The sequence below is a fragment of the Larus michahellis genome, chromosome 10 (genome assembly GCF_964199755.1).
Source record: "Larus michahellis chromosome 10, bLarMic1.1, whole genome shotgun sequence".
NCBI lineage: Eukaryota > Metazoa > Chordata > Aves > Charadriiformes > Laridae > Larus > Larus michahellis.
In genome coordinates, this window is record NC_133905.1 from 7442604 (window position 1) to 7469786 (window position 27183).

Genomic DNA, 27183 nt, shown 5'->3' on the forward strand with positions numbered 1-27183 from the left:
CGAACAGCTGAATATTTTTGAGGCATTCTTGCTTGGTTCTCCTCCTCTTGGTTTAGCATCATTTACACTGAGTGTGGCGTTAGCTTTGTCCTCCAGATGGTTAAATTGGTTGCGTAGGAAAGAGCAGTGACCCCCGTGCCTTTTCAGACTGTGCTGCATACCATCGCTGTATGATTACAAAGTGTGCACCATTGCTGGCAATTTTTATCTATTTACTTCATCTGAGCTCTATTACTGCTTTTTTGTTCTTGCTGCCAAAGGCCTTAGTGCTCTCGCTCTTAGTTGTATGAGGTTTTCTGTCAAGATCTTTATTGCATTCTCTGGAGACAAATGGCCAAGGAACCAAGTATTAGTTTTGGACCCTAAACAGCATCAGACCCTCCTGCTGGGAAATTTCCAGAAAAAAATCTTGCCTGGCTGAAAAACTAATGGGGAATTGCAAAGCAAAGATGGAAGTTTGATACATTTTACAGACCAACTCTGCAGTATTTATACAGTGTCTTTTCTCTGAACAATGCGACTTACTTGGAAGGAAAGGAGAGAGTTCTCAAAACGGTAGGTCATATTTTTGGGGCATGTATCCCTGACTAACAACTTGTTCAGTCAGCACAAAAAAATCTCTATTTGTCTCAGTTTCTAATTTAGATTTATATTTTGGGAAATAAATGTGGATGAAACCCTTTGCTACAAAATCTGTATGTAATGCAAGTTGTCAGCATAAAAGAAAGATGAAAAACCCCTGTTTTGTAGATCATAAGCCAAATTAAATAGTTTTACGCAAATAAAAATGGATGCTTGTTTGCTTGGTTCTACTCAGCTTTTAAGTTTGATCCTAAAATAATTTTTGTGGATCTGGCGGGAATTGTTGTCACATGCTGGAGGCACTAAATCTGGCTACCTGAGCGCTGCTGATCTGTTTCAGTGCAGACTGAAACAAATCTCAAGTTATTTTTTCTTGATCCGGGGGAGCATGCTGGTTTATGCCCTTCCATCTTTCCTCCAGGAGATTGTGCAGCCGTAGATGGCGAGACCTGACTGCAAACTGAGAGGAAGACGTCTCACAGTGGGACTAGAGCATTTCCCCTTTCTTTTCTTAAATAGTTCTTTATTGAGCTTTCCGCCTTCTGCGTTAATTTGAGAGCCTGAACCAAATAACCAGGAAGAGATTGATGTGGCCTCACGTTATTTCCCACAGTCAATAAATTGTTAAATGGGCCAAAGGACACAGGTTAAAAAAATCATTTTGTATAAAGAATGAGGGATTTTTATTAGCTGACAGAGACCCTGTCTCTGAAGACTTTATAATGGGGCAAGTTTGATCTCATGCCATGCAGTGGGAGCAGCTCTGTTGGCTTCATCAAGTGCCTCGCTGCTCTCCACATGAATGAAACCGTGCCCTGCATTTTCTGCTGAATGAACGCTGGGCTGGCTGCTCCTTCAGTGTTAGAGGCAGGTGAGTTTGGAGGGATGCCTTGGAGTGAGGACTCCATGCAGTGTTAATGCTGAACTCTTCCCCAGGAGAGATCTGGCACGCTCCTGCGCAAGAGCAGAGTCTCCTGGGGATTCTGCATAAGTTTAGCAAGGAAGGCCCTGATTTGTAGTTATAGGCTTGTCTTTCCCGATGTAATGCATAGCTGGCTTTAATGGCACGATGACATGAGTAAATGAAATTGCAGGCTACCTAGGGGAAAGCAGGAATGCGTCTGGCAAGATGGCAGCCCAGGTGGACAGAGCAGGTCTGCATCACAAGGTCCTTGCTTATGGTTATTTGGATGAGTCTAGTCAATTTTTTTTTTTTTTTATCAAGACACTTCTTGCTGTGTGACTTAGGGGAATCTGTTTTGAAAACGTTAATAAGACTGTACTAGGACAAATGCTGTCAGTAGATACAAGCAAATTATTTCCAGAGCAGAAAGGTGAAACTGGTGCTTTTGCATGAGTTTGTGTGTTTTTGAGTATTACTGGGTTCAGGGAAATGAGAAGGGTATGATTTTTGCATTAAACAAGGAGTCGAAGGTACAAAATAACTCCATTAAGGTCACATTTATTTGCTATTCAGAGGCTGCTCTTGTAACACTGTGCATGCTGTGGCCCCTGATTATGTGAGAATGGGCGGGAGACAGGTGGTTCCAGCCACAGTGTTTTCTGTTGTCAAACCCTTGAGCTTTAGGTACTTGCGATAAAGGCAGGAAATGAAACAAAGCCCCCTTTTGCCATTGTTAATTCATTGTGCAAATAAGGATGCATTATACATGTGTGGTTTATAAGTCTCCTGCATAAACCGTGCCATGAACGAAGAGACCAAGATGGCCCCTTCTCGGTGTGCCCGTGGGAGTGGATTCAAGTCCCTTCTTCTGCACAAATACACTGTGCTGCCTCTGGATTCCAGCTTGTTGCAAACTTAACTTCAAGCTTGCCCTTGGGGAAATAGTGCAAAGACATTGGAGCTGGCTGTGTGAGCCGTCATTTTGCCCTGATACCTGGGTTTTCGTTGCCTTGGTTCACTCTGACCAGGCTACCCTAGATATTGGAGAACTGAGTTTATCTGTTTTCTCCCTAATGGCTGCTGTGATTCAGTCGGCACTGGCTGAAAGAGCATCAGCTTTCCTGTGGAGGTCAGCCTTGCTTATGAACCTCTGCTCTGAAGTTTTATTTCTGTGTTTGCATCACACATTGTTATGAATATAATTCAGAGGTGACGTGACCCCTCTGAAGTACAGCATGGAGAGGCGATGAACAAGGATGAGGATTCCTCCTTTTAAGAAATGCAGATAATGACGGTTAACAGAAGTCTGAAGGACTGTGAAGGATGCACAGAGCAAGAGTTTTCAAGGTTACAGAGATTTCAGGTGCTCCCAATTATTTTTCTCTCTGACTAACCAAATCAGAAGTGTCTAAAAGGAGTCAGATTTTTAGGATGTAAAGTGCATGACTCTTCTTTGAGGTATCTCAACTTAGATGCCTAGAATACCAGTCTGTTTGAAAACTTTGTCTTGGTAAATGGAGTGTATTTCTGCATGTGGGGAAGCGTCTAGGAACAGCTCAGTGGGCTAAAGGTTTTACTCTGGGTTTGGATCAAACACAGCTGGTTTTGATGTGTTTGTAGTTCTCAGTGATGGGGGTAAGTGTTTCTGAAGTTGGGATCCTCAAACTTCTTTAATGCAGCTATCACTATTGCACGCTGTTTGCAGTGCGACATAAACAGCAGCCTCTCCATCCTGGCGGAGGAGTGCAGTTGTCCGGGCTAATTTTTTCTGCTCAGCATTTCCGCATTTTCTCAGGGGAAAATATAGCAGGCTGGGGTTTTTTTCATGACATGTTCCTCACACGTGGGTAGAGCTGAGCCCGTGTACTGCAGTCTGAGAACCCTTAGTCTAAGGGTATTCCCCAAGTTCTTTGGCAGAAGCTTTGCTGCTGGGCACTGTCCTCCTGGGGGGATGCTGCATTTGGTTTAATTTGTGTGTTTTTGTCATGAGATGGAAATTGTTGGCACTGCTGGTTATCTTGGCTGACTTTGCATATTCCTAGCAGAAGTGCTGCAGGTGATGCCAGTTGACATCAGTGGTCCAGACTCACTAGCTATGTCATATCTTGCACAGCTGATGCCAGCAGAGTGTAAGCCATGAAAATACAAAATCAAGCCCTTTCTAATCATCCAGCAGCATCTGTCTCTTCCCTGGCCTCCCAAGCTTTTTCTGAGTCCCTTAATGGGGCATCATTAATGCAACTTGAAGTTGCCTTGCTGTCTTGCTAATGAGCTTTGCTCATCTTGCTTATAAAGCCAGGCAGACTGAGAGGAGGATCGATGGGATCTCATGACTGAGGAGACTGGGTTGCTTTTCCTCAGGAGGGCATCTGCTCCGCTGGAGCGCAGCTGGCAGCACTGGGCATTGCGATACACTTGCGTGTCCTTGTTCTGGTTTGGCATAATGCTTCCTCTGAAGTAGGAGATTTTCTTGTCACCCTTAAACTCCATCCCTTGTAATCTAAGGAAAAGACTGCACTGAAAATCTGTTTTCTGTGCTTCTTTACATCAGCTGTAATGCTTTGGGACTTGCATTGTGGTGATACATTGCAGTAATGTAAGATTGCATTGCACTTAACTCGCTGGCTTTGAATCCAACAGGTTACCGAGGGTTAATGCACCTAGTGACTGGTGTATTCATGTTTGGGATAAGGGCTTTTAATTCTGATAGTTAATTTAATCCCCACAGTTTGACAGCACGTTCCCTGAACTATTTTTCATCTTCAAATTGCAGTCTGCTGGTTAGTTCCTGTAAAGGCCTGCTGTGCTCCGTGTTTATGTTCTTGTTCTTCGGATTTGTGCTGTTATCACATCATCTATCAGACACACGTGAACAACAGAGAATGAATAGTGTGAAAAGTCCCATGTCATTTTTAGGAATAGACCTGTGGATTGTGCTCACACAGGAATTAAGGGGCTGCCAGGGTGACTGTCATCTGGGAAAGGGATATACATCTCTTGGCAGATGTAGCATCCGGGTGTCTGTTATTTCACTTAGTCGCGAGAAACTTGTGATTTGTAACTCCCATATTTTATTAATGGAAAGCTGTGAAAATTGCATGTGCATTCATAGGAGGATAGAGTTTGCCTTTTATGTCATAATCAGAAGAAATCTCTGCAGTGTAATCAAAGGAAGTAGTTTCATTCAGAATATAATTTGTTGATGCTGTCTGACCACCATATGTTGTTTTAACTTTCATCCTTCTTTGGCAAGATATAAAATAATCTGCAAAATATGGGAATCCATGGCTGAAGAGTCTGTTTAAAAGTAATGCACTATCAAAATGGATTAGCTGTGCCTGAAATATTTCTAGATTTATTTGCTGTCAAAACGTGGTAAAATATTTAAGGCAAATAGTCTAGTTTTGTTTAGGAAGTTGTCTGTGAAAGAGCCTAGAGAGATGGATTTAACCATTATTTATTTTAATTGTACAAAAATATTCTAATTGCTTAAAATTATAAATTTATTTCCTATCAGTGGGTTTTTTTTTCTCCTCTCTTTTTCCCTTCTGGCCCATTTGACAACATTTATTCTAAGAAATTGCCTGGAAGCCTTTTCAGCAGAGCGTGTGTTACAGTGCGTAGCATTGCAGTGTCTTCAGCTTACCTGCCTCTCTTTAGCACAGTCCAATTAAAAATACAGTAAATGCACTTAGGTAAAGATGCTGCTTTTTTTTTTTTTGGTGAGGCTTGCTTGAAGTTTTAGGCTTGCAGATGGCTAAGGGTCTCGGCTCACTGATCTCTTAAACTCCATTTAAGAGATGATACAAAAGCTCCTCGAGTAATGTTTCTTGCGCCCCGTCCTCCTTTTAAAAATGTGGTGTTGTGCAATCTTCAAGAAAACAGTGGTTTTTGTTTTTGAAAAATTTCCTTTCTACAGGCATTGATTTGATACAGAACAAATTGCTAGCATTCCTTATGATTGAGTGCTTTTTTGCTACACACGAACAAGATTTTATTTTTAACGCCCCTGCTTTAAGAGTTTCCATAGTGTGACACTACTCCAGATTCCAGTAGTTTCCAAAGGCTGCCTTGTTTTCCAGCAGTAGCACCAGAGTGATCTACATCAGTTAAGAAGTGTGTCCACATTAGGGACTAGGACTAAAACTGATTCAACTGCCCGTGTAGTCCACAGTGGCAGTCACAGAATGATTATGAGCTGAGCAATGTGTGTACCTTTGACTTGACTGTACCATTTTAATCAGAACAGCAGAAAACAGATTAGTGTGCAACCCTCGTCTTCAGAGAAGGCTTAAAAGAATCCAAGTTTGGCACACAATCTAGTTAATCTACCATCATAACTAATGATTTCACCATTCAGACATAAAGTATCGACCTTAAAGGATTTTTCTTACATAGCTGATGGCTTGATACCTTTTAAACACTAATGCCGAGGGTATAATCTCTCTGAATAGTGTAATAGCTTTATATTTAAGGTAGATTGGGGATAAAATTTTGTGTTTTCATGTGAACTATGAATACCAGCATGGTATTCAGGCAGGAATTACCTTATCGTACCTTTGAGGGCACTTATCAAGTAATTTTTATTGGAAAGCTAATACGTTGAGACAGAGCGAATGGAAAGCTGATCAGAATGTTAAGGCATATCCGAGTATTGCATTGCTTTTGCTGTCTGCAGATATGCGGCATGGGTTGATTCATTTAGCACATCATCTAAAATCATGTAGCGTTCAGTACCGATTAAAATTATATGAAATTGTGTGTAAGAGATTTCTCCATGTTAGCTTTGAAGGATGGTCTGCTCCTTGCAGAAGTAGTTCTGATAGGCGCAGCACAACTCCACTGACTGCAGGTGTTACGCTTCAGAGACACCAATACTGCACCAGCAGCCAGAGGAGTTGCTCAGGATTTAATTTCACGCTTGTGTATCTGAGTGTAAGATTGGTCCCCTTCTCTTTTAATCGTGTATCTGCAAGTCTCAGACCATATATTATGGTATTCATTACTCCTCTGCCATCAGCACTGGCCTGATGTTTCAAATGAAACCTTGCAGGGCAAGGGCTTCTGCTGTCCCTTCTATTCCTCGCTGCCTCTGGCTCTGTGTGTGCGCCTGTATTCCACCCCACCCCTCTATTTTGGCTGCTCCATTTTGAGCCTTCCTGGAGCATGTTCCTGCCCCTCCTATTGTGTGGATTTCCACTTCCACAACTTTTCCAGGGTTCCCAGAAGAGAGGAGCCTCCCCGTGTTTGCTCCATGCTGGACCAGCCCGTCTAATTGCTGGCTTTTCTCCAGCATCCAGTTCTGCAGGAGCGGAGCAGGAAACCACTTGGCTGCTCTCTGTTCTCGAGCTGTTAACTGTCTACCAGCTGAAAAAGACTTGTGCAAACCTGTAGCTATTGGTGCTAATATAACTTAACTTTCTTAAATGTTTTCTCCAAAACTTCTTTGGAACTTGGAAACGCTGGAAGATGTCAGTTGAGTTTGAGTTACTTATTTGCATGTATAGCTTCTGAAACCATGGAATTGGAGCATTTCACAAAAATGAATAAATGTACTCTAATGGCTGAAGCTGAACAAAATATTTTATCTGTATATATTTTCAGTGAAAGAGGCAGATTCAGCAACACTGAGATGCCTGTTAAATTTTCATTGGTGGTACCGAGTTGTTTTGGTCAGAAGGTATGTCTACAGTCTCCCCCCAAAATCTGGAAAAAGTAACAATTCTGCCTGAAACATAAGATGGTTTTGATATATGAAGCACTTTCTTTTTTTGAAATAACTTGACTTGAATGCTCTGGCCCTTCCAAACTTTTATCTGAAAAGCCACTGTATGCTCTGTTCTGTACTGGCCACCTCCTCAGTACAAGAGAGTCCATTGACCCCAGTTGACAGCAGAAAACAAAAGCACCGTGAGATTTTTCTGTTTTCCTGATGACTTTACCAGTATAAGATATTGCCAACAATAGCTATTTGTTCCCACAGTGTTTTCTTGGAGTGTTTGTGGCCCCATGCAGAAACGCATGACCATACTGTGAACAGGCTGGGGACCAGAGCCAGCTTAGGGAGGAAGATGGTGTCGTGATTTTTGATAGAGGCAGACTGTTACCTTTCCAGTTCACAGCACGGCCAGAGATCTTGACCCATCATCCTTTTCCCAGAGTTTCTGCAGCTATCCAGTAAACATATATCTTCTCTAAATTGCTAATGACTACTGAATTATTGCACGTTTGTAAGGGGGCTATTGACATTAATGTTGGGCTGCCTAACGGTGATGCAGGATTTCATTTAGAATAGGATGTTCCAATTTGTTTCTTTTTCAGTCCTACGGAAGATATTTAGCGGTATAACGAGCAAGTTTCTTCCCACAGTTCTCTTGACAAATACTTGAGCTCCCCTCTTGGTTTGGAACATTCTTCTGGTGGAAATAAATTTGTGTACAGCGTGGCTCTTCACAATTTATAAGTATAGATAAATATACAAGTCTATTAAGTGTCTATGCAGGAAACGAAAACTGCATATTTTCACAAGAATGTCAGGTTTTTAATTGCATAAATAAGATGCTGACTGAAGCAAATGTTCAATTTCACATTAAAGTTAGGCATTCATAAAGGCTTGGATTTGCATAATTTAATTTTCTGCACAGAGGATACTGAAAATCAATGGTATGATTCATAGCCGTACCATGGTTGCCATGTGGCTTTTTGATGGTTCAAGCTAGGAGTACAAAGGATTTTACAACTTCACATGTTTCACACTGACTCCGAGCCTTTTTACCTTCAACAAATATAGATTATTTAGACATAATTTCTTTCTTCTGATGGTGAGGTGCCCAGAAGGTCTCACTGAGCAGATACCTGCAGGAGTACCTTATTCCTTGGAGGAGGCAGGGTGAAATTTTCCTTCTGCCCGCAGGAATCAATTTCTCTGGGTGACAAAAACCCCACAACTATTTGCTTCCTCTACGTAGAGGATGCTTGAAAGAAAGTTGCTGTTGTCTTTCATTTTGTAATAAGGAGGAACCTTACGTTTATTTCTCAGCACATGTGATTTTTAAATGAATAATTGGGCCTTTTTTTTCTGGTAGCTTTTCCAGCCATCCACCTAGGTTATTTCTACGTTCTCTTCCTTGGGTTTTTCATGGTGTCTGATCTTTGCTCGGGTTGTTGGTTTGTGAGTTGGTTGTTGGTTTTTGGTTTTTGTTTTGTTTTGGGTTTTGGTTTGTGGTTTTTTTTTTTGTTTGTTTTTTTGTTTTTTTTTTTTTGACAAGAGTGTTTGGGTCTCCACATCGCTTACCTGTTGAAATGGGCACCTGTTGCCTCCCAATGAGGTGGACATATTAGGGTAAATCAGAAGAGGAAAATAAGGTATGTGATATAATGTTGCCTACAAATCCTGGTAGCATGATGTGTTCCAGCATTTCTAGTTCACAGCCTGGAGAGAATTAGCATTTAGAAAGTTGCCAAGAAATCTGTAAAACTCATTCAAATCAGAGGCTCGTAATAAATTGCACAATTAGTACCTTTGCTCGCACAAGAGAAATTTGGCAGGGGCAAACCTGTAATGCCTTTCTGAAGACTGCATGACTTTTCCTACCACTTCAGGATTCCAAAATCTGCAGAAACCCATGATGCACATTGCAGAGTGAAGGCTGTCTATAGAGCTGTTCGGCGTACGTGGATAGCCCTCGGACACAGCGTGCTCTCTGCTACTGTGGTACAAAGGGGGTGTCACCCAGAAGCTTTTCTAAAGCCAGATTCTGAGTTACTGGTGCTTGATGTTCAATAAAGTCCTGTTACAAGCTTCGTTTCAGCCCAGCTGTAATTGGCTTGGGAACAGAAGGGAATACAGTGCTTGATGACTGCATACGGGTAGCAGTGCTTTACATGGTTTTCTAAAGTTTTGATTTGAATTATTTAGCTAGTTTCTTACTGATTAAATAAGTGATTTGGGATCAGTTGAATTTCCATAGAGACAGGTGGTGCGTTAATTGTTCTTTACATTCCATGTCTGCGGATCTGAGGGCTTTTTGTTTGTGTGCGTGTATTATAGCACAGAAGTTTTTGGCTGTAGTGCACTGAGAAAGGTAGTTGAATTTATTACAGACTTTTTACTGACATTTGTGAATTTATATGCCTCTGGTTTGGTTCAGTCAGATGCATAGAAACAATAAACAAAACTTGCACATAAAAACCCCAAACAACCTACTTCCTCATGGAAGCTAAGTGTTCCTTTATAAGAAAAGAAATATATTGTATATTGTTTGGGGTATAAAAGAAAAATCCTAGGACACAATGTAGGATGCTTTCTTTTCTGTTTTGGAAGGACAAACATAACCTGGGCCACATGAAAAGCAGCGTGGCCAGCAGGTCGAGGGAGGTGATTCTGCCCCTCTGCTCTGCTCTGGTGAGACCCCACCTGCAGTGCTGCACCCAGCTGTGGGGCCCCCAACATAAGAAGGACATGGACCTGTTGGAGCAGGTCCAGAGGAGGGCCACAGAGATGATCAGAGGTCTGTAGCACCTCTGCTGTGAGGACAGGCTGAGAGAGTTGGGGTTGTTCAGCCTGGAGAAGAGAAGGCTCTGGGGAGGCCTAACGGCGGCCTTTTAGTACTCAAAGCGGGCCTACAGGAAAGCTGGGGAGGGACTTGTCGTCAGGGAGTGTAGGGACAGGACAAGGGGTAATGGTTCTAAACTGAAAAAGCGGAGATTTAGCTTAGATATCAGGAAGAAATTCTTTACTGTGAGGGTGGTGAGCCCCTGGCCCAGGTTGCCCAGAGAAGCTGTGGCTGCCCCATCCCTGGAGGTGTTCAAGGCCAGGCTGGACGGGGCTTTGGGCAACCTGGTCTGGTGGGAGGTGTCCCTGCCCAGGGCAGGGGGCTGGAACTGGATGATCTCTAACGTCCCTTCCAAATCTAACCATTCTATGAATTTAATTCCTTCTAGCTTGTGAAGTTTTACAAGGATTTCATTGTTAGTGGCCTCTCCCTTTCCATATCATAAGGCATTGGTATTGGACGCTGGATATTTGCCTGACATACGCAGCCTTCCTCTGGCTAGAAGGCAGTGCAACACGTCTGCCTTGCTTGAGTGAATGATATGAGGCGATGTTATTTGAGCCTTGGTCACGTTGAGACTGTTACCCAGCACGCCGTGGGCTCAGGTCTGCAGGCTGTGCACGTAGGAGATTAATTTGGTCCTGAGTGAAACTGTTCTATGCGGGATTTTAAGGTATGGTTTAAAATAGATGCGGTTATAATAACCAGGACAACACAGTACCCGCATATTTCACGCACTTGCATCTGTATTCTTTTAAGGTTCTTGATAATTTTTGTTTTGAATTACAATTAGTAATTTGGTAGTCACTAGCAAAATAAGCTAACTTCTGGGTCTAGACAGAGAAAGTTTGGTCATTTGGCTCATACTTGTCTGCTTGTGCGTATCAGAGTTTCCTTATGGCAATTACTGGAGTTACACAGGCATGTGCCGGGTCGGAATAATGGCATCAGTGAGTCCTGACTTCTGTGAACCATCTTTGGATGGTGGATTTTCATGGGTGAGGAACATGCCTGTTAAATTTTTTTTTTTTACGCAATGCCAAGTTTGTAGTCTCTGCTCAGCAAAGATTTAAGCTGTAGAGTGTGAACTGCAGGGAGTAAATACCACTTTCCTAACGATTCCTGCTTCTTCTCTTCCCAGCTCTGACTGAAGGTTATGTTGGCTCTCTCCATGAAAACAGACATGGTAGTTCTGTGCAGATACGGAGGCGGAAGGCTTCGGGGGATCCTTACTGGGCATACTCGGGTGAGTTAACTTCTTCAGAGGACTGAAACATGAAATATCTCAGAAATCAAATTGTTTACTGGCTTTTTGTTATTGCTATGCCCAGAAATAGCTTAAATTAGTTTTATGGTGTATTTTCTTCTGCTGACTTCCTTGCAAACTCCTTCTACGCGCATCCTCTCCTTTCTTGCATTGCTGCCATTTACCTGCAGGATTGGCCTTATTACTCTGCTCCCTCTCTCAGTTTTCCTTTAGTTTCTTAACACACCCTTAAAAAGGCATACTCCCACAAACTCTTCTTCACTCTTCCCATCCAATCAGTACATTTCCAAGCTCACCATTTGCTTACCCTGTTAAGCCTTCTAGGAAGACTGTAAGCATCCAGATATACATCCAGATTAAAAAAAAAACAAACTAGAAATTTTTACAGTTATTTCTTTGTGTGCATCTATTTTTGCGGTAGCGTATAACGACAACAGTGAGACATATCAGTGCATCATCACACCAGGATATGTGATGCTGAGAAGGTAGGATGTTGGGAGGGTATTTTATTGTTTGTCCCACTGCTCTTGCAAGTCTTATGGAAAACCTGGTGTGTCTGCACAGTGTTGAAATGCCAGAAATCAAAATATACTTCAGAATGATGTCTTTGATGTATGGTTTGACAGTTGATTCAGGTTTAGAAAATTCCAGGTCTGTATTTGAAGTTGTTAAAAAAAAACAGCAACTTGAAATCATGTTAATAGCTATGTTGACTGTATGGAAAAATGTCTAATATCTAGAAAGTTTTTATGAGGATTTCAAGCATCATAATGAACTTGAGTGCTTTTTTGGAAGATCTGAGATGCATTTCAAACATTTGGTGCTCATCCAAGAGGAATATTGTGCAGGCCTAGGTTTAGCTGAAGGAAAAATACTACTTTCTAAGAAGTCTGAGTACTGATACCAGGTAAACGGGCAAATGTTAATTTTTAACTGCCAACTCCTCTCTTTTATACTGACCATAAATTTCATTGGAAATGAACGATTATAGGTAAGCTTAGAGGTTTTTTCCATTAATACACAAAATACCAGATGTCACAAGTTTTCTCTATTAGATCTCAAAATATAAGCTATCTCATTTGCAAATGAGGTCACACAAATAAAATAAACCTCAACATTTTAGTAATGAGGACAAATGACCATTTTTTTGGTAAACTTTGAGATTATCAGATGGACGAATATACTACCACAAAGATATACTACCATATTGCAGCTTAAAATAACTTTTTTAGATTTTAAGCTCCTGAACACACAGAGTAGAAATAAGCAAATAGAGGAAAAATGTGTATGTTGGAATGAATGGCCTATTCCTATCTGCTGTCATATGTAAAATATTACAAGTGAAGTGCCACTTGGCAGGTTTATTTTGTTTTTGTTACTGAAAAATGTATTTGGAATATTCATTGCAGGTAGTTAAATGAAAATTTTTAAAGAAAGGTGAAACTCTAGTGGAATTATTCTGTTCCATATGTGTCAAAACTCTTTGCTTGAGTTACTGGATTTTTTTTTTATTCAGTTCTGGTTTAAAAAAAGAGGGTGGGGGTGGGAGAAGCTCAAAAGCAAACAGACACCCCCCAAACAAACAAACAAACAAAGCAACAAAAAACCACAAACGCACCTCACACCAGTTTATGCATAGGCAGTTTTCCTAATTCTATTTTTGTGATGGTATTGTTCTTCCTTTATGAGTAATATCACTTGTTCACCCCTCCAAAAAAGCTTTTACCACCCACGAATACTTTTAGATTAATGTCAAAATAAAATGCATAGTCCTGGTGTGTGATTATACCTTACGTTTTGGGGTTTTGCGTCCTTTTGTCTATTGATAAATCTCCTGCTTCTATGAGGAAAATAACCAATCTGTTTTTCAGAGAACAGATAGTGACTTCTCAGCTGTCAATCATGTGCCACTCTACCTGATTAGCTCTATCTAATTAGAGCCTTTTTGTCACTATTCCTGATAAAAGGAGTAAATCAGGAGATGGAAAAGGTGGAAATGATATATTTACCAGCACTTGTCAAGAAAACAGAAGAGGATATAGTATTGTTTTCTCAGGATGCTTTGTCAGGCTACTGTTTGAATGGAGTGACTTGAAATGCCATTCTGGGGGAATGTGGTTTGGGACCGAGTATTCCAAATGGGTATTCAGCAAAGCTTTTGTGACATGAGATACAGGTGTGAGCACACAGGCTAGGTACTGCATGTCCCAGCTGTACGGGTTGTGTGTATGCTGCGTCTGAGCAAGCCTGTCCTGGAATGGATGGAGATCTGGTGTCCACCTGAGCCACGTTGGGGTTTCTGCCTGCAAGGAGGAGCAGCTCTGCCCTGCCGAGCCCCATATTGAGTGCCTGGAGACCTGCAGGGAGGGGCAGGGCCATGCGTGAAGTGTGAGTGCGGAGATGTGGGCAACCATTTGGGTTGTGTCTGAGAGGGAAAAAGCAAATGCAAGTGGAGACTTGGGAAAGACATCGTTATTTCTAAAGGAATTTTCCAGGGTTGATGCTATGTCTTGCAGGAGCATCAGTATTGCCAGCATCTGCCTGAGAAAGGAAATTAAGATGAGCAATTAGGTGGGGAAAGGAGGCTGTGCTCTGTTAGAAATTGGATGTTTCTACAGGCTGCTTTGTCATGGCTTTTCATATGTGGGAGTTTCTCTCTCTCTTTTCTCTCCTCACTTGGTTCCTTCCAACTACATGTGGGATTTTTCAGCCAGTTCACCCTCTCTTACCTGATGTCTTTTGTCCATGTTTGCTCACTGAGGGGGCCAGAGGTAATGAAAATGCCTAGCTGCTGCATTTAGGTTGAAGATGTGAATAAATGGTGGGTGGCAGAGCCCAGATGCCAGACAGATGTTTGTTTCTAGCTGAGCACAGTAAGGAGGATGATCATGTTATCTGTTTCCTTCTCCTTGCTTTTCCATTCCCCAGAATATTTCCCAGGAACCCTGAGCAGGGCTTGGCGAAGCAGTTTATGTACTAACAGCATTCGTCCTGCGGGAAAGGTTTTGGACATGACTAGGAAGTTTACGTCAAATGAGCCTACAGAGAGTGGAAACTTTCCTCTGCAGTAAGCAATTAGTCCATGTCAATGGTTTCCAAGCTCTATTACAGACATTATCTGGTAGGCTGCTTCCCTTCCCTATCCTCAAACGGTTAGGCCAGCTCCCCTCTGGTTACTTGTACATCTGCTGGCTCAGCCCCAGCAATTGTGGGCAAGGAAGAGAGTTATGCTGGACTGTGTGCTGGTGAATCTGAAGTTTCTTCTAAGGGAATTTGCCACCTGGAGTAAATAAGACCAGGACAGCTTCTACCAGCCATCAGTGGACAGCCGTCTGCTGAACCCCAACATCGACCAGTGCGCCCGTGTCTCTGCTGGGCCTACGTTAGGCTGAACTATGGTTTTATATTCATTTCAATTGAGATGTACTGATTTATAGCCGCAGAGGCTTATCTATGTTTGTGGCTGTGCCTGTCTGTTAGCAGAGCTTTTGTATTTTGGGGCGTAAATATTCTGTAATAAATCCTGAGTTGGGGGTGGAGAGGTCTGAAGGCAGCCAGGCAGCTGTGCTTTTCCTGCTGGGGGTGGAAAAAGGGCACAGACATATTGCAGAGAGCCCTCAAGTCTTTATCTTCCACAGGATATATCTGTCCTATACTGTGCTTTTACAGTAATTTCTCTGTAGCCTGTAGGAAACCCTTCTGCTGCTCCATGCTCATGTGGATGGTGAATGGTCCAGGAGCTGGTTTAAACTCTGGAGATCAGGAATTTTTCTGGTTTCATGAGCTGTCTGTGGCATTACCATGTAAAGCCAGGTAATATTGCTCCTCTGAGGCACGGGAGTTTAGAGAGGATAAACTTCAGATTTTGGTCAGGACTCAGACAACCCTCGGGTCTGTAACGTTTGTATAAGGCACTTACATATCTAAATGTCCCTGTGACAGGACCCTGTGAGCTTCAAAGCCCTGTGTTCATGCTGCCTGTGCCATGGACAAAGCCGCAGAGCCTGCACCACAGAGCTCTTGCTTCACTGTCCAGTTGTGAAGGATTTTTAAGCCTTAAAAATAAGCCTGTTGTCTACAGACACAATTCTGAGTATACCATTTATTCCAGTTCAGAAATAAAACTCAACAAAAATAAAGACTAGATAATTAAATGAAGAAGGCCCATTTTAAATGTGTTCTGTCAAAAAGACAGAGGGAAACACAGTCAGCTTTTCAGAAGAAACTTCGTTAAGTCTACGCTAGCAGCTCTTTAAACCAAATTCAGAAGTGAGCAAACACTGAAAACAGAAGACTAACTTGACTTTAAATAGGAACTGCAAGACTGAACAGAGATTGAGATCTCGTAGATGTTCTTTTTAGGATTTTTCAGGAAGCTCAAACTACGTTTCTAGGGGGATTTCTCTGCACATGTGCATTCATGTATGTTTTGGCAAAGTATTTATTCCATGATCATGTCCTACGGTTCGCCAAAGAATTCATAAATTGCAACTGGCCACGTTACTTGCAGTGTAACAGGAATGTGGAATAGGTGCAGCACAGTGAAAGCAAGAAGTAGGTGTGGATCCTGAAAGTGCTTCAGTGCAGTCTTGTCTTTTCACAATAATATTTTCTGTTATATTAACCACTGAATGGACAAGTTTGAAATGATTTTTAGCACATCCTTATAATTGCCATAGAACTCAGTATGTTTCTAATACTCGTAATAGTGACAGATAGTAGTTTAGGTGCTTTGTCATCAGTGTGAAAACATTTTTGCAAATACATAAGCTGGTTTTAAAAACAAACAAAAAAAACCCCAAACAAACAAATTAAAAAAAACAACCCACAAAAAAACCAAAACCAAAACTTGAAAAGAAATCCTATAGAAATATGCAGTTGAAATGTTTAAGAAAGCCAGGGCTTTCTGGCTGGCCCTCCCTTGTGTACTGTATGCTATTTCACAAAGCATAATATTCCAGACATTTAGAGATGCCTCTCAATGTCAAGTGTTGCATTTGTCAGTGCTGAGAACGCTTTGCAGATGACCTTCGCAGACCCTATTTTGCCTTGCCAGTAGCCCAAAAAATGTGTAGTGAGAGGGTCAAGCCTAGGAGATTACAGTATGAGATGCTGACGCAGAAGCTTGTATCTTAAGTGCCAGTAGCTCTGAGGGGCCTATACCTACTCCTATCTGTTTTTCTGAAAAACTGTTATGTGAAACTAAGGTGACAATCATTGCATGAGATTGTGGAAAAGCAGAAGTGGCTATGGGGAAGTACTGCTCCTTACTCTGTTACTCAAATTGGGCACTCCTCTTGGAGTCTTCAGATGTAAGATGTGATGTCTCATTATTCCCAGTATTACCATGTGTGATCAATGGGTATGGAAGGGGAGGCTGCCCTGTCCTGGGGAAGGATGTTGTAGGCGATGGTGCTTTTGTCACTGGAGTTTCCCAGTGAGCTGTGGTGCTGGCACTGGCGGGGCTGGTGTACCCTGCTCTCTTGATGGCTGTTCTGCCCATCAGCCCCAGTGTTGCAAGGTGATTCATTCAAGGAACTCTCTGTTTTAAGTAATCAAAAACATTTGGGCTTCTCTAAGAGCAAAAAAGCAGACACTGGCCAAGGATGCATATGTGTTCTTTTTACTTGTTTGTTTAACTGTGGCTTTATAGAGAGAACCCTATGTAGAAAATGCATACAGTTGGTTTTTTCTCTTTAATCTTATGGTGTATTCAAGGCATCTCTTTCCTCTTTGTACGTTTGATCTCTCATTTTCTACGTGAAATTATTAGCACTACTTGTGATGCTTCTGTTCTTTATGCGTGTCCTTACTGATGGTTTTTTCTGTCTAAAATGTTGGATCCTTTCTCTGCAAGATTCTGTGCAGCTACCATAAGCATTAGTAGAAGTTAATAGAAGAAAAATAGGCTTCACAAGAGCAGGGATGACCCGGTGAGTGGGGAAAAGCGTCCATTAAGAACAGGAACTGTGGCCACGTTTTCATGCCAGTGGACACTGTCAGTGTGTGAATGCTTTGTCCTACAATACTTAGGCAGTTATTGCTGTCCTTTAAGATGCTATTATTTAAAATATAAGCGGTGGTGAATATAAGAATTGAGTGTTCTTCTCAAAAGCAGTTGCTGGTATTAAAACAGGAAAGATCAGTAAAGGTTATTTCCTGAAAGAATAGCAAATGGTGTTAACCGCGATGAAATGGAACTTAGTGATGTCCTTTGTAAATGTGTGAATTTCTCTCTCTTTGCTTAGATTGTTCTCATTAAATAAGCTGCTAATGTGAATTGGACAGGAAATAATCAGCACATAGTAGGGAAAGCATCAAGACTTATTGAACTGAGAGGTAACTAATGGCCTATTTGCCGTGGTCAGTATTTCACTCTTTCTGCCCCTCAGAATAATAAATCTTGATATTGACCAAAACTCTGGCATACCGTGTGCACGGTTATCACTCCCCTGTAAGAGTACTCATCTCCATTAAATGTGGGATGGTCAAAATGAGCAGGTTCTGGCTCTCTCCCTTCCTTACTCTTTTAAGCTGACTTTCTAAAGAGGATCTAGGCTGAAAGAACTAGGAAAAACATTCCCATTAATATCTGATCTGATTAGTAAACTGAGCTTTGAATATTTTATCTGCGTTCATCAGAGGAATGGTAGTCTTCACTGAACCCTGCTGAAACCAGCTGTGATGCATCATTTCCATGTGCAATCTTATTAGAGTAACAGTTGTTAGAGAAATCAATGCTACATTCTTTCATAACAGGAACATGGAAAACCATAGCTCGAGCGTGTGCTGTTACTGTCTAAGCATGAACCCTGATTTTTAATGTGCACAGCTAAAGCAAGTGGTGTATTGCTCTGTTTCTAAAATAAACAGGAAATACCATGCGTATATTTTGATTGTTTGTATTCTGATGGTACTGGGTCATGAGTCTCCATGTCCACGAGCCAGGTATGCAGTGTACAAATGTGTGCTACACACGTACGCCTCTGCAGAACCTGGGCCAAAATGTGCGCTTACTAGGAGGATGTCAACAAGAATGCTTTTAATCTTTCTTCAGCTATTCTGCCTTGTGCAACAACAAATATAAAATGCTATCTTTTGGTTTTTTTATGAGAATGAAGAAATAAGTTTTCAAATTCCTATCCCTGAGAACAGGAATATATCATGCTAACCGTAAGCTAGTGTGAATAAGGAATTCACAGTCACATGCTTGTGTTGAGTATTTAACATTAGCAGTCCTCTAAGGAGAGCCAGCCTTGCCAGAAGCAGTCCAAGTAGTCTGTAGCATTTTTACTAAGCCATATTGCTGGGGAACACAGCTCTGATTGAGAGTCTTGTCATTTACTTTGTTTGTCTATTGGCAAGTTTCTAAATAATCTGCTAAGAAAACCTCAGATAGTAATTTAGTTTCTACTTAGACACAGACACAATTTCCTTATTGAATACCATTAATACTGTTTTCTCTGTCTTCTTGCCACCTTTTCTTGTGTGCCACGCTTACAGTTTATTCCAAGTACTGTCATAGTCAATCCTGGTATCCAGTCTAAAAAGAAATAGTTGACTACATTTTTAAACTTTTGGACACAGTTATGGTGAAATTGCCTTCTTTCCTTTTTTGGCAAGGTTCTCTCTGGAAGTTGATTGTTTTTCATGACTTAAATACATTAAACCAAATTTCTGATTTTTGAATACTCTGAATTTTTTCTTTACTGTTTTTGAGTAGGTAGGCCATTGGCAGATTGAACAGCTTTAAGAAGCTTAAATATGAGGTGCAAAGAACCAAACATTCCGTCAACTTTTATTCTTTTATGAAGTTTTTTTCCCTGCCACGGCACAGAAGTATAAACTAACTGCAACAGATGCTAGGTGAAATCTTCAGGGCTTCAGAAATAGTTGTTCCAATTCCACATCAAAGTATTTTTACTTTGCGGTGCTCTGGCTATCTATGCTGAAATGAAGAAGCACAAAGAGCTGTTTTTGCTGGGGAGGGGGGGCCTCACTTCTTTAGCCATGTACTCTGCTTTTTGTTGCATTTTCTTTCAATGTGAACACTGGGACATTTGTAGAAAACCTCTGGAATGGCAACAACCAGTGCACTGTTTCCTAAAACTGGAAGTGTGCTGAAGAGCAGCAAAACATTGTCAATTTAGCTGTTTTCTAGGCATTGAAATAGGAAACAGTATAAAATATTTCAAGCTCTTCTTTAGACATAAAAACATGTGAAACACCTATATTTTAAGCATGCAAAAGAAAGATGGAGTATTTAGGTAGCAGCTGTGATACAAGCCCAGCAAATGGACTGGAGAATACACAGAAAGTTGGAGTTTGCTGTTCCCTTGATGTTCTTGAATGATTGCAGTAATACATTGAACTTCCAATCTTGATTTCATGTGTAATTGAATGCATATAGGAAAATAACAATGGGGGGAAAAGTATGCGAACAGCAGGGATACTGAAGTGAGAAACAAAGCAAGCTCTGAATAGCCTTGTAGTGTGTGGATAAAAAAAAAAAAAAAGTATCTTGGCACAAACATTATTGCAATAGCCCAAGCATGAAATAATCAAGAAATTAATCAGAATTCTAGTTGCAGGATATAAGTGGAGTCTTTGTCTAAAAGGGCCGAGCAAGGCTGGTATTGCAGTTGATGCAGTAGATGTAGAAGTATTTCTATTATTTTTGCGTTGTCAGATGGCTGCTTTGTGTCATTCCAGTTGCTGTTCAGAAGATAATATTCTTTTCAGTATCTCTGGCCCAGGAATTGCTTCATCTCTCCCCTTTCCCAAAAAGTGTCTCTGTCTTGCAGAGTGTGGCATCAAAGCCTTGCAGTGTTTAATCGTTATCCTTGAAAAAGCAGCCCCTGCCAGCAAGAGGAGTACATCTGCCCCGCTGGGTTCCCTTGCGAAGGGAAGAGCGAGCGGCAGCAGTGCCATGGTGGGCTGTTGGCAGGGCATTCCCACCCAGCCCATTGCTGTAGGTGGGTAGAGGTGCCATGCATTTCTTCCATGTTGAACATCACATCCCTGTTAGAGAAAGGTAGAATTAAGAGGAGTCTAATCTATGTATGTTCTGAGGTGTCCATCGGTGCTGCAGTATGAGTGCTCGGCAGTTGAGGGAGTTCTAATTCTTGTAATATCTCTGAGGTACATGGTGGGAAGTGAAGGACAGAGCAGTTTAAGTAACTTCTTTGATATACCCCATGGGGCAAACAGCAGAGCTGGAAATTCAGCCCGAGTCCCGGTGCTGTGCACTGTTTCTTAGGCCACACATCCAAACTTATCAAAGGCTAATTGAAGAGATCTTGGTTGCCTTGGAGACTGCCCCTTCTTGGGGGAGACCATGTCAATAGCACAGGTGTTGAGAAGCTCCTGAGCTAACAGGAGGCCTTCCTGGAGGTGATCCAGCTATGGAACTTAATTCTTCCTTCAGCAGCAAACTGAACTTCTCCTTGTGCTGGCTGCATTGTTGAAGCTCTCGGTTTGTTTGGTGCTCTCAGTTTTTTTTCCAGTGGGGTTGAGACAACGTTGGGCTTGAGTAAGAAGATGTTCTTTTCCTAATCAATACACTGAACATTTGGTTCTAAATTACAAAGTTTTACTAAAGACTGCATATGCCCAAGGAGTTGGATGGGCACACTTTTAACCATCAAATTAAATAAATATGAAATCCTGCAATGGAGTGCAGAGCTGTGCATATAAATTACATCTTTAAACAGCACTTGAATGATTTTCTGGAAACATTTTTAACTCTCCTCTGAACTCTTAAGGGTCATCTCTGTAGCCTTCCTATCTGAGGGAGGCTATTGGCACTAGATTGATTTATTGAAGAGGTACGTTGGTCTGCGGTATAAAAGTAATGTCAAGCCTTACTGAGAACCTGAGTATCAAGCTTCTGTTTTTGTAGAGCTGAAAAAGCAAGTGGTTTTAATTCAATTGAACCCTGAATGAATGTTTCCTAAGTATGTGTTCCCACCCACTGCCATCTCCTCACACTGCCCAGTTGTGAGGTGAGTGGGACCGTGGGTTGATAATGTTTTCAGGACAGTTAGTGAGATGACTGATTTCATTCATGAAGAATTAAGAGCCCTATATCCCTGTTGCAGAGATATGAAGATTGCAACTTGAGCTGATATAGTATGGACTGTTGGGCATTGGCTGACTGAGTCCTTAGGGTTGAACCCTCAGTAGGGTGAGATACCTTTAAGACGTGTGACTGCTTTAAGAATACTTAAGTGGACTGACCTGACCAGCAAGCAACTCTTCCACCAAAGGAGTCCTTGCTGCCATGAGTATTAGGCCTTCTGTCTTTCTCCATCTCAAAGAAAATCCTGCCTGCTGTCTTCCAAACAGTACTTCAGCCAGTCTGTTCTACCCATGGCTGAAGCAAACCCTTCCTCCTCTACATTTTCTCTTTGAATGCAGTCTTGCTTCGTGCGTGTTTGCTCCACACTGCTATAGAATCACAGCCTTGCAGGCATGTGCGCAGATACACATCTCTCCTAGCATAGCTGCTGTAAGGTGAGGTCATGTTGTGATCGCAGTTGTAAAGACCAGGAGGGCGCAGAGAGGCTGGGTGCTGTGTCTCAGATTACCCCCGTGTGGCTGAGCAGAGGCCTGAACAGACGCCTCTGAAGCTGGCCCGTACAGCTTTTTTTTTTTTTTTTTTTCCTTGCTGTAATTAGAGCATTCAGGCCAACATCTAAGTTGTTCAGCTGCCAGAAAGCTCAGGAGGAGCTGTTTCACATGGGGTTCTTTATTTCTGACTCACTTCCGAGACCTTCTCAACTGTCTTAGTGTATAAATTTCCTGGGAAATGAACAAAAGAGGAAACGACCCTGCAATTGAACGCCTGAAGGTGATCAGTATTGGCATGCGGACTGCAGTTTCTCTTGCTTTTCCTATGTGGAATAGTAAAACAAATGTCTCCTGTCTGCTTCATAACTTGCCCGTAATACACTCACAGCTAGAGCTCACGTGACGAAGGTCCCTTAAACGCTGTTGATCTTGTGCTTTTGCACCGTGCTGGATCGGGACTTCACAGGACTCCTTTGCTGTATTTCACACCATCTGGTCTTTGAGCACCGGGGTCAGTCCCATGTGCTGAGCTCCTGCATGAGCAAACCAGTAAGTGGACGCACTCAGAATGAAGAATTGAGTGTTGCATGATTTGCTTTGTGTTTGTGTGAATATATTTCTCAAATACAGAAATAAGATTTACCCTGAGGTAATGGTGGCAGTAAAGTCATGGAGAGCTTAGATCACTTCACGTTCAGTTTTACATACTGTCTTCTGCTCCCGAGGTGTGGTGGTGTGTTTCAGGCTGCTGCTGAAGCCTTCTGGCCCCTTGGGGTCTGAAAAGCCATTTTACAAGCCAGATGCTAGTCTGCTCCTAACCAGAGGTGACATGAACATTTCAGATAGATTCCAACTCGGAAGCTTCTGTGGCACTTCAGATCATGTTTTTAATTTTTATTTCTGTTGCTGGAGACTTGAAATTGAGACACTTATCTGCATGATATAGTATTATCATATGCTGATCTCTGAGGAAGGGGATCTGCTATGTGAAGATAAGTTTGCAGGGGGAATTGGATGTGACTTTTGTAAAGAAGGGTTCAGTGTATGCAGTTCAGTTACTGTTTATATTGCACGAGGGCTCCCCAGATGTCTGCAGGACTTAATTGCTCTCAGTGCAAACAAAGAAAAGTTACCTCTACCCTAAAATTTGTACAAGCCATCTGAGAGATGGCTTGGTTTTAAATGCATGAATGGCTGAAGCAGGGTGTAATGAGGTGAGGACTATGAGCTGGAGAAGGTACTAAGAGCCCTCCCTTTCTCTTCTGTTAAAAAAAACAGAACAGTGTAGCTCTGTGAGCAGCTAAGTGTGCTTCATGCTGCTGTGAAAAGTCTCCAATGCCTAAGAAGCTTTGAGCTTCTTTCGTGGCCTTCACTAATGCTTCCTGCCACTGTTTTCTGTGTTGACGCTTGCGCTTCACAAAAGCGGTGGCTCTGCTGTATCTGTAAGATCACCCCCTTCTCTCAGATTTGGTCAGTCAGCAGGTTCCAAAGTGGTGGGGGAGGGAAGGGGAATTGGTAGACCAGATGCAATGGAAGGCTCAAATGCATAAGCCTGTTTCCTTTGGAAACTAGGCTAATCCGTTGTGGGCCCCTATTCAAAATTGCAAGCTCTCATGGGTAGCTTTTCAGAATACGTGCCAGTTAAGTCCCGCTTCTGCAAGGAAGACCCTGCAATTTCAGCAGGTGGGTTCTTAAGACTGGAGTATGTCTGGGTAGTTCAAGCGATCAAAATATTAGTCACAATTCTGCCCTGTTGTGCTAAGTGAAGAATAACTGTTCACAGGAGATATTCCAAGTCCCTGCAACCTTTCCGTTTGAGGCCATCTATGGTCTTAATCATATATGCCAGTGAAGGAGGCCTGCACAGAAGCCCTTGGAAGAGCGTATGGCAGACAACCATCTGTTTGGCATTAACGGAAGACCTTACATTAGGGAAGGTGGTGGTGTGGTGCCTGGACACGTGATTCAGCATTGCATCTTTTATGATTTTTGTGTGAACTGGAGTGCAGAGCACAGTAAACATTTTCAGCTTCTTTTCCCCCAAAGTACTGTTGGAAACTATAATAAAAAGTAACTGCTGGAAAAGTAGTTTTGCTGAGTTATGCTATTTTTGAAAATGCATAATACTCCATAGGCTTTTAAGTGATACTGGGCATATTTAACATTCTTTGATGTTAATTTCCTGGCATATGGACATCTCAACTTATTAAAATAAATAAGTACTTTCAAATTTAATGAAATGATGGAGGAAATGGCCTTTTTTCACATTCACGTCCGCTTCGATGGATAATTTAATGTTTTAAAATGTAAGTTCATATTAAAGTTTAAAATTCAAGTATTGGTTTTTGAAATTCTGTAATAAAAAGGTTTTGCTGTAGGAGAGATGTATGAATTAGTGCGCATGATAACACGATTAACAGAGTCTAGCTGGTGATTTCTTCTGTACGAAATGCTAGCTGTAAATCCTCCCACTAGGACCTACAGCGACGGCCTGGTGGTAGGATCTTCTGGTACTAGTGGCTGTTCCTTTCCTGGGACATTATTCCGTAGCCTGTCAGACTTGCCAATTGCCTGTATTCCAGAGTGAAGGTAAATCCTTGGAAAAGATCTCCTACATCATTAACCTTTTTTCCCCACATTTTACTGTCTCTTGGAGCTTACACTGTAAGCTCTGTGGGCCAGAGACGATCATTTGATTATGTTGGTTAGCAGCAAGATCTTTGTATCTTCTTTGATACTATATATGTTTGCTTCCAAGGTCTTTGCATCTAGTGGGAAGGTTTCTTTAAAGCCTTAGGTGTTACTGTGTTATTAGTAAGTATAGGAAGTGCAGTTTGGTCCTCTCTTCTGCGTGGAGGGAGGGTAAGAATTCCAATGAGGTTAAGTAATGCTCAATTTAATTGACTGGATATAAATATTTGAGTCCTAAATATTTAATGGAAATCATTGTGCTTGAATGTAGGGATGTGCGGATGATGGAAGTTTGCTCAGTATCTTCCATTTCTTGAGAGACTGCTTACGTGCTATGTTGAGGCCAAGGATGGCTTTATTTCATTTCAAGGCAGACTGGAAACTGAAGAACTTATTTTCAGGGAGAAAAATGGCAAGGGACCCAAATGAAAAACCTACTCAGCTGAAGCAGAGGTGACAAAGTTCACTGTGATTATATTGATTTTAAATTACTGTGTAGAGCTGGGACTAGCCTATGTCTAGTCCTGCTCATGATGAGAAGAAGAAAGGAAGAAGGCATGAATACTCCTCTATCCTCTGCTTCTAAATATTTTGTTACCAGAATGATAACCGAGAGCAGTCTCGGGCTCCTGACATTCCCGACATGCAAAGGCAAGGGCGTTCTGGCATCCTCACTGGAGCTGAAAGGGAGTAAGAGAAACAGTAAGACTGAAACGTGGTTTTTTTTTTCCCTCAGCAGCCTACCCCTGCGCACTGGCTGCCTGAGCCGAGAAGCAGGCGGTGCCCTCTGCAGTGGGTAACAGATGCCTCCGGTCTGTGTATGCCCCCAGCTCCACGAGAGATGACATTAATAGGAAACAGAGCATGTCGGAGTTTGATGCATTTTTGGTGAAAAGTACTACAACTGTGCCTACACCACAAATTATAACTAAGCTAGAATTAATAGCAATTAACAGCACCAATATTCATTTACTAGAAGTTTCGCAGGAAAGTCATTACTGTTTAACTTTATGTAGTTTGCATTTGTTTCACTGTCAATGAGAAAATTATTCAGTCAATAAGAGTTAATGTTTTATTTTAGACCAGTTTTATCTATTTTAGTAGCTAGTGTGCCTTTTGGGAACAAGAACTAAGAGCAAATAAAGCTAATTGTGATAGAAATTTGATACATTATTGTAATGAAACTCTTAGTTGCTGCATGACTGAAAGAGCACAGAAAAATGTCTTGTACCTGCACTAAATCCAGCAAAAGTTGTGACGGGAGATGTTGTGTCTCCTTGTTTGGTGTGATGGAGAGAATGCCTGAGGCACTTGGGTAGGGAAGATGACTATTTCTGTTTCTTCCCCATGGTTTTTCAGCAATCTGACATAGTGTGCATGCCTGGACCTTTGCCAGGCAGAGATGCAGCCTCCAAGTGAGACTTTATTACTACACTCCTAGATGATTCATTTTGTACCAAATTGTATGGGCCTGATTAACCCGGAACACAGCAATAATGCTGTTTTAAAGATCTTCAGTGCATCCATTACTTCTGTTTCCAGTGTGCTGCTTCACCAGGAAAATATTTGTTTCTTACCATAAAATCTTCAGGTAGAGACTGGCCATAAAAATTACACTGAGCTCACAGTGGCTTATGTTTAACTTTGACTTCATTGAGGGAATGCCTTAAAATATCCTTACTTGTATGTAGCACTTCGTAAGGCCAGAGGTTAGTGGTCCCCCCATCATTATAAGGGAGAAAATAAAGCTGTTCTCTTGTCTCGAGCCATCCAGAAGACTGAGAAAGCTGAGACTGGAATTGAAATTGGGGTTTGTGGATGTGCATCGTCCTTTCAAGATGCAGGCTACTTCTGTATGTGGTAGCACACTCATCTGATCCACCCAGCGCGGCAGGTGCTTTGTGTATTTTCTGATCATCAGCGAGGCTCCAGCTATAGCTGGAGCAGGAGCCGTTATTCTTGCAGTGCGGTATTTATTGAAGCTGCGGAGCAGGCAGGAGGAAGCTCCCAGCCTCTTAGTGTTGGATCTGTGGAAGTGGGAATTCCAAATTGGGGTGGTTCTGCAGTCAGGGCAGGACTGCATTTGCATTCACAACTCTTAGATTTATTTTTTTTTTATAACATGTTGTAATAGCTTCAGGTTGTGTTTTAAGTGTTTTGTTTAACTTTAAGCTCCAAAATACTTTGTAGCTCCCTTGTAGCAGTGCAGGTTAGAATAACCTATCCATATTTTGCAAATCACTGAACTTTAATACCTTTATCTAAAAGCATTTTTGGGGCACTGCTGGGCTCTTAGAAACCCTCTGCTCGTTAAATCACTCCCGAGGGTTTGCACAGTTCAGGTCTTTAAAAAATAAATAAACCCCCAGTCTTCCTGTTGTCCCTGGAAAAGCCTTGTACCCTTATCAACATCCTCTGGCTTGTCTGGGGAAAGCAAATACACCCCCTCATGCCAATGCCCTTATACGGGCACAGTCTCATATTATTTCTGGAGGATCATGACTTTTGTGACCCCTTGCAGTCGAGTGTTTGCATGAATAAATAATATGATAATGTGCTGCTGGCTGAATTTACCCTTACTGGGAGAGCAGTGATGGTGTGAAGCAGGCAGC

The 27183-nt window shown here is 41.8% G+C and overlaps 1 protein-coding gene across 1 annotated transcript in view; it reads left to right on the forward strand.

The window, feature by feature from the left end:
• PTPRG (protein tyrosine phosphatase receptor type G) overlaps window positions 1-27183 on the forward strand; it is a 415376-nt gene that overhangs the window by 83246 nt on the left and 304947 nt on the right. Inside the window, exon 3 of the mRNA XM_074602189.1 lies at window positions 11183-11287. Coding sequence (XP_074458290.1) covers window positions 11183-11287 — 105 coding nt within the window. The remainder of the gene's footprint in view (window positions 1-11182; window positions 11288-27183) is intronic.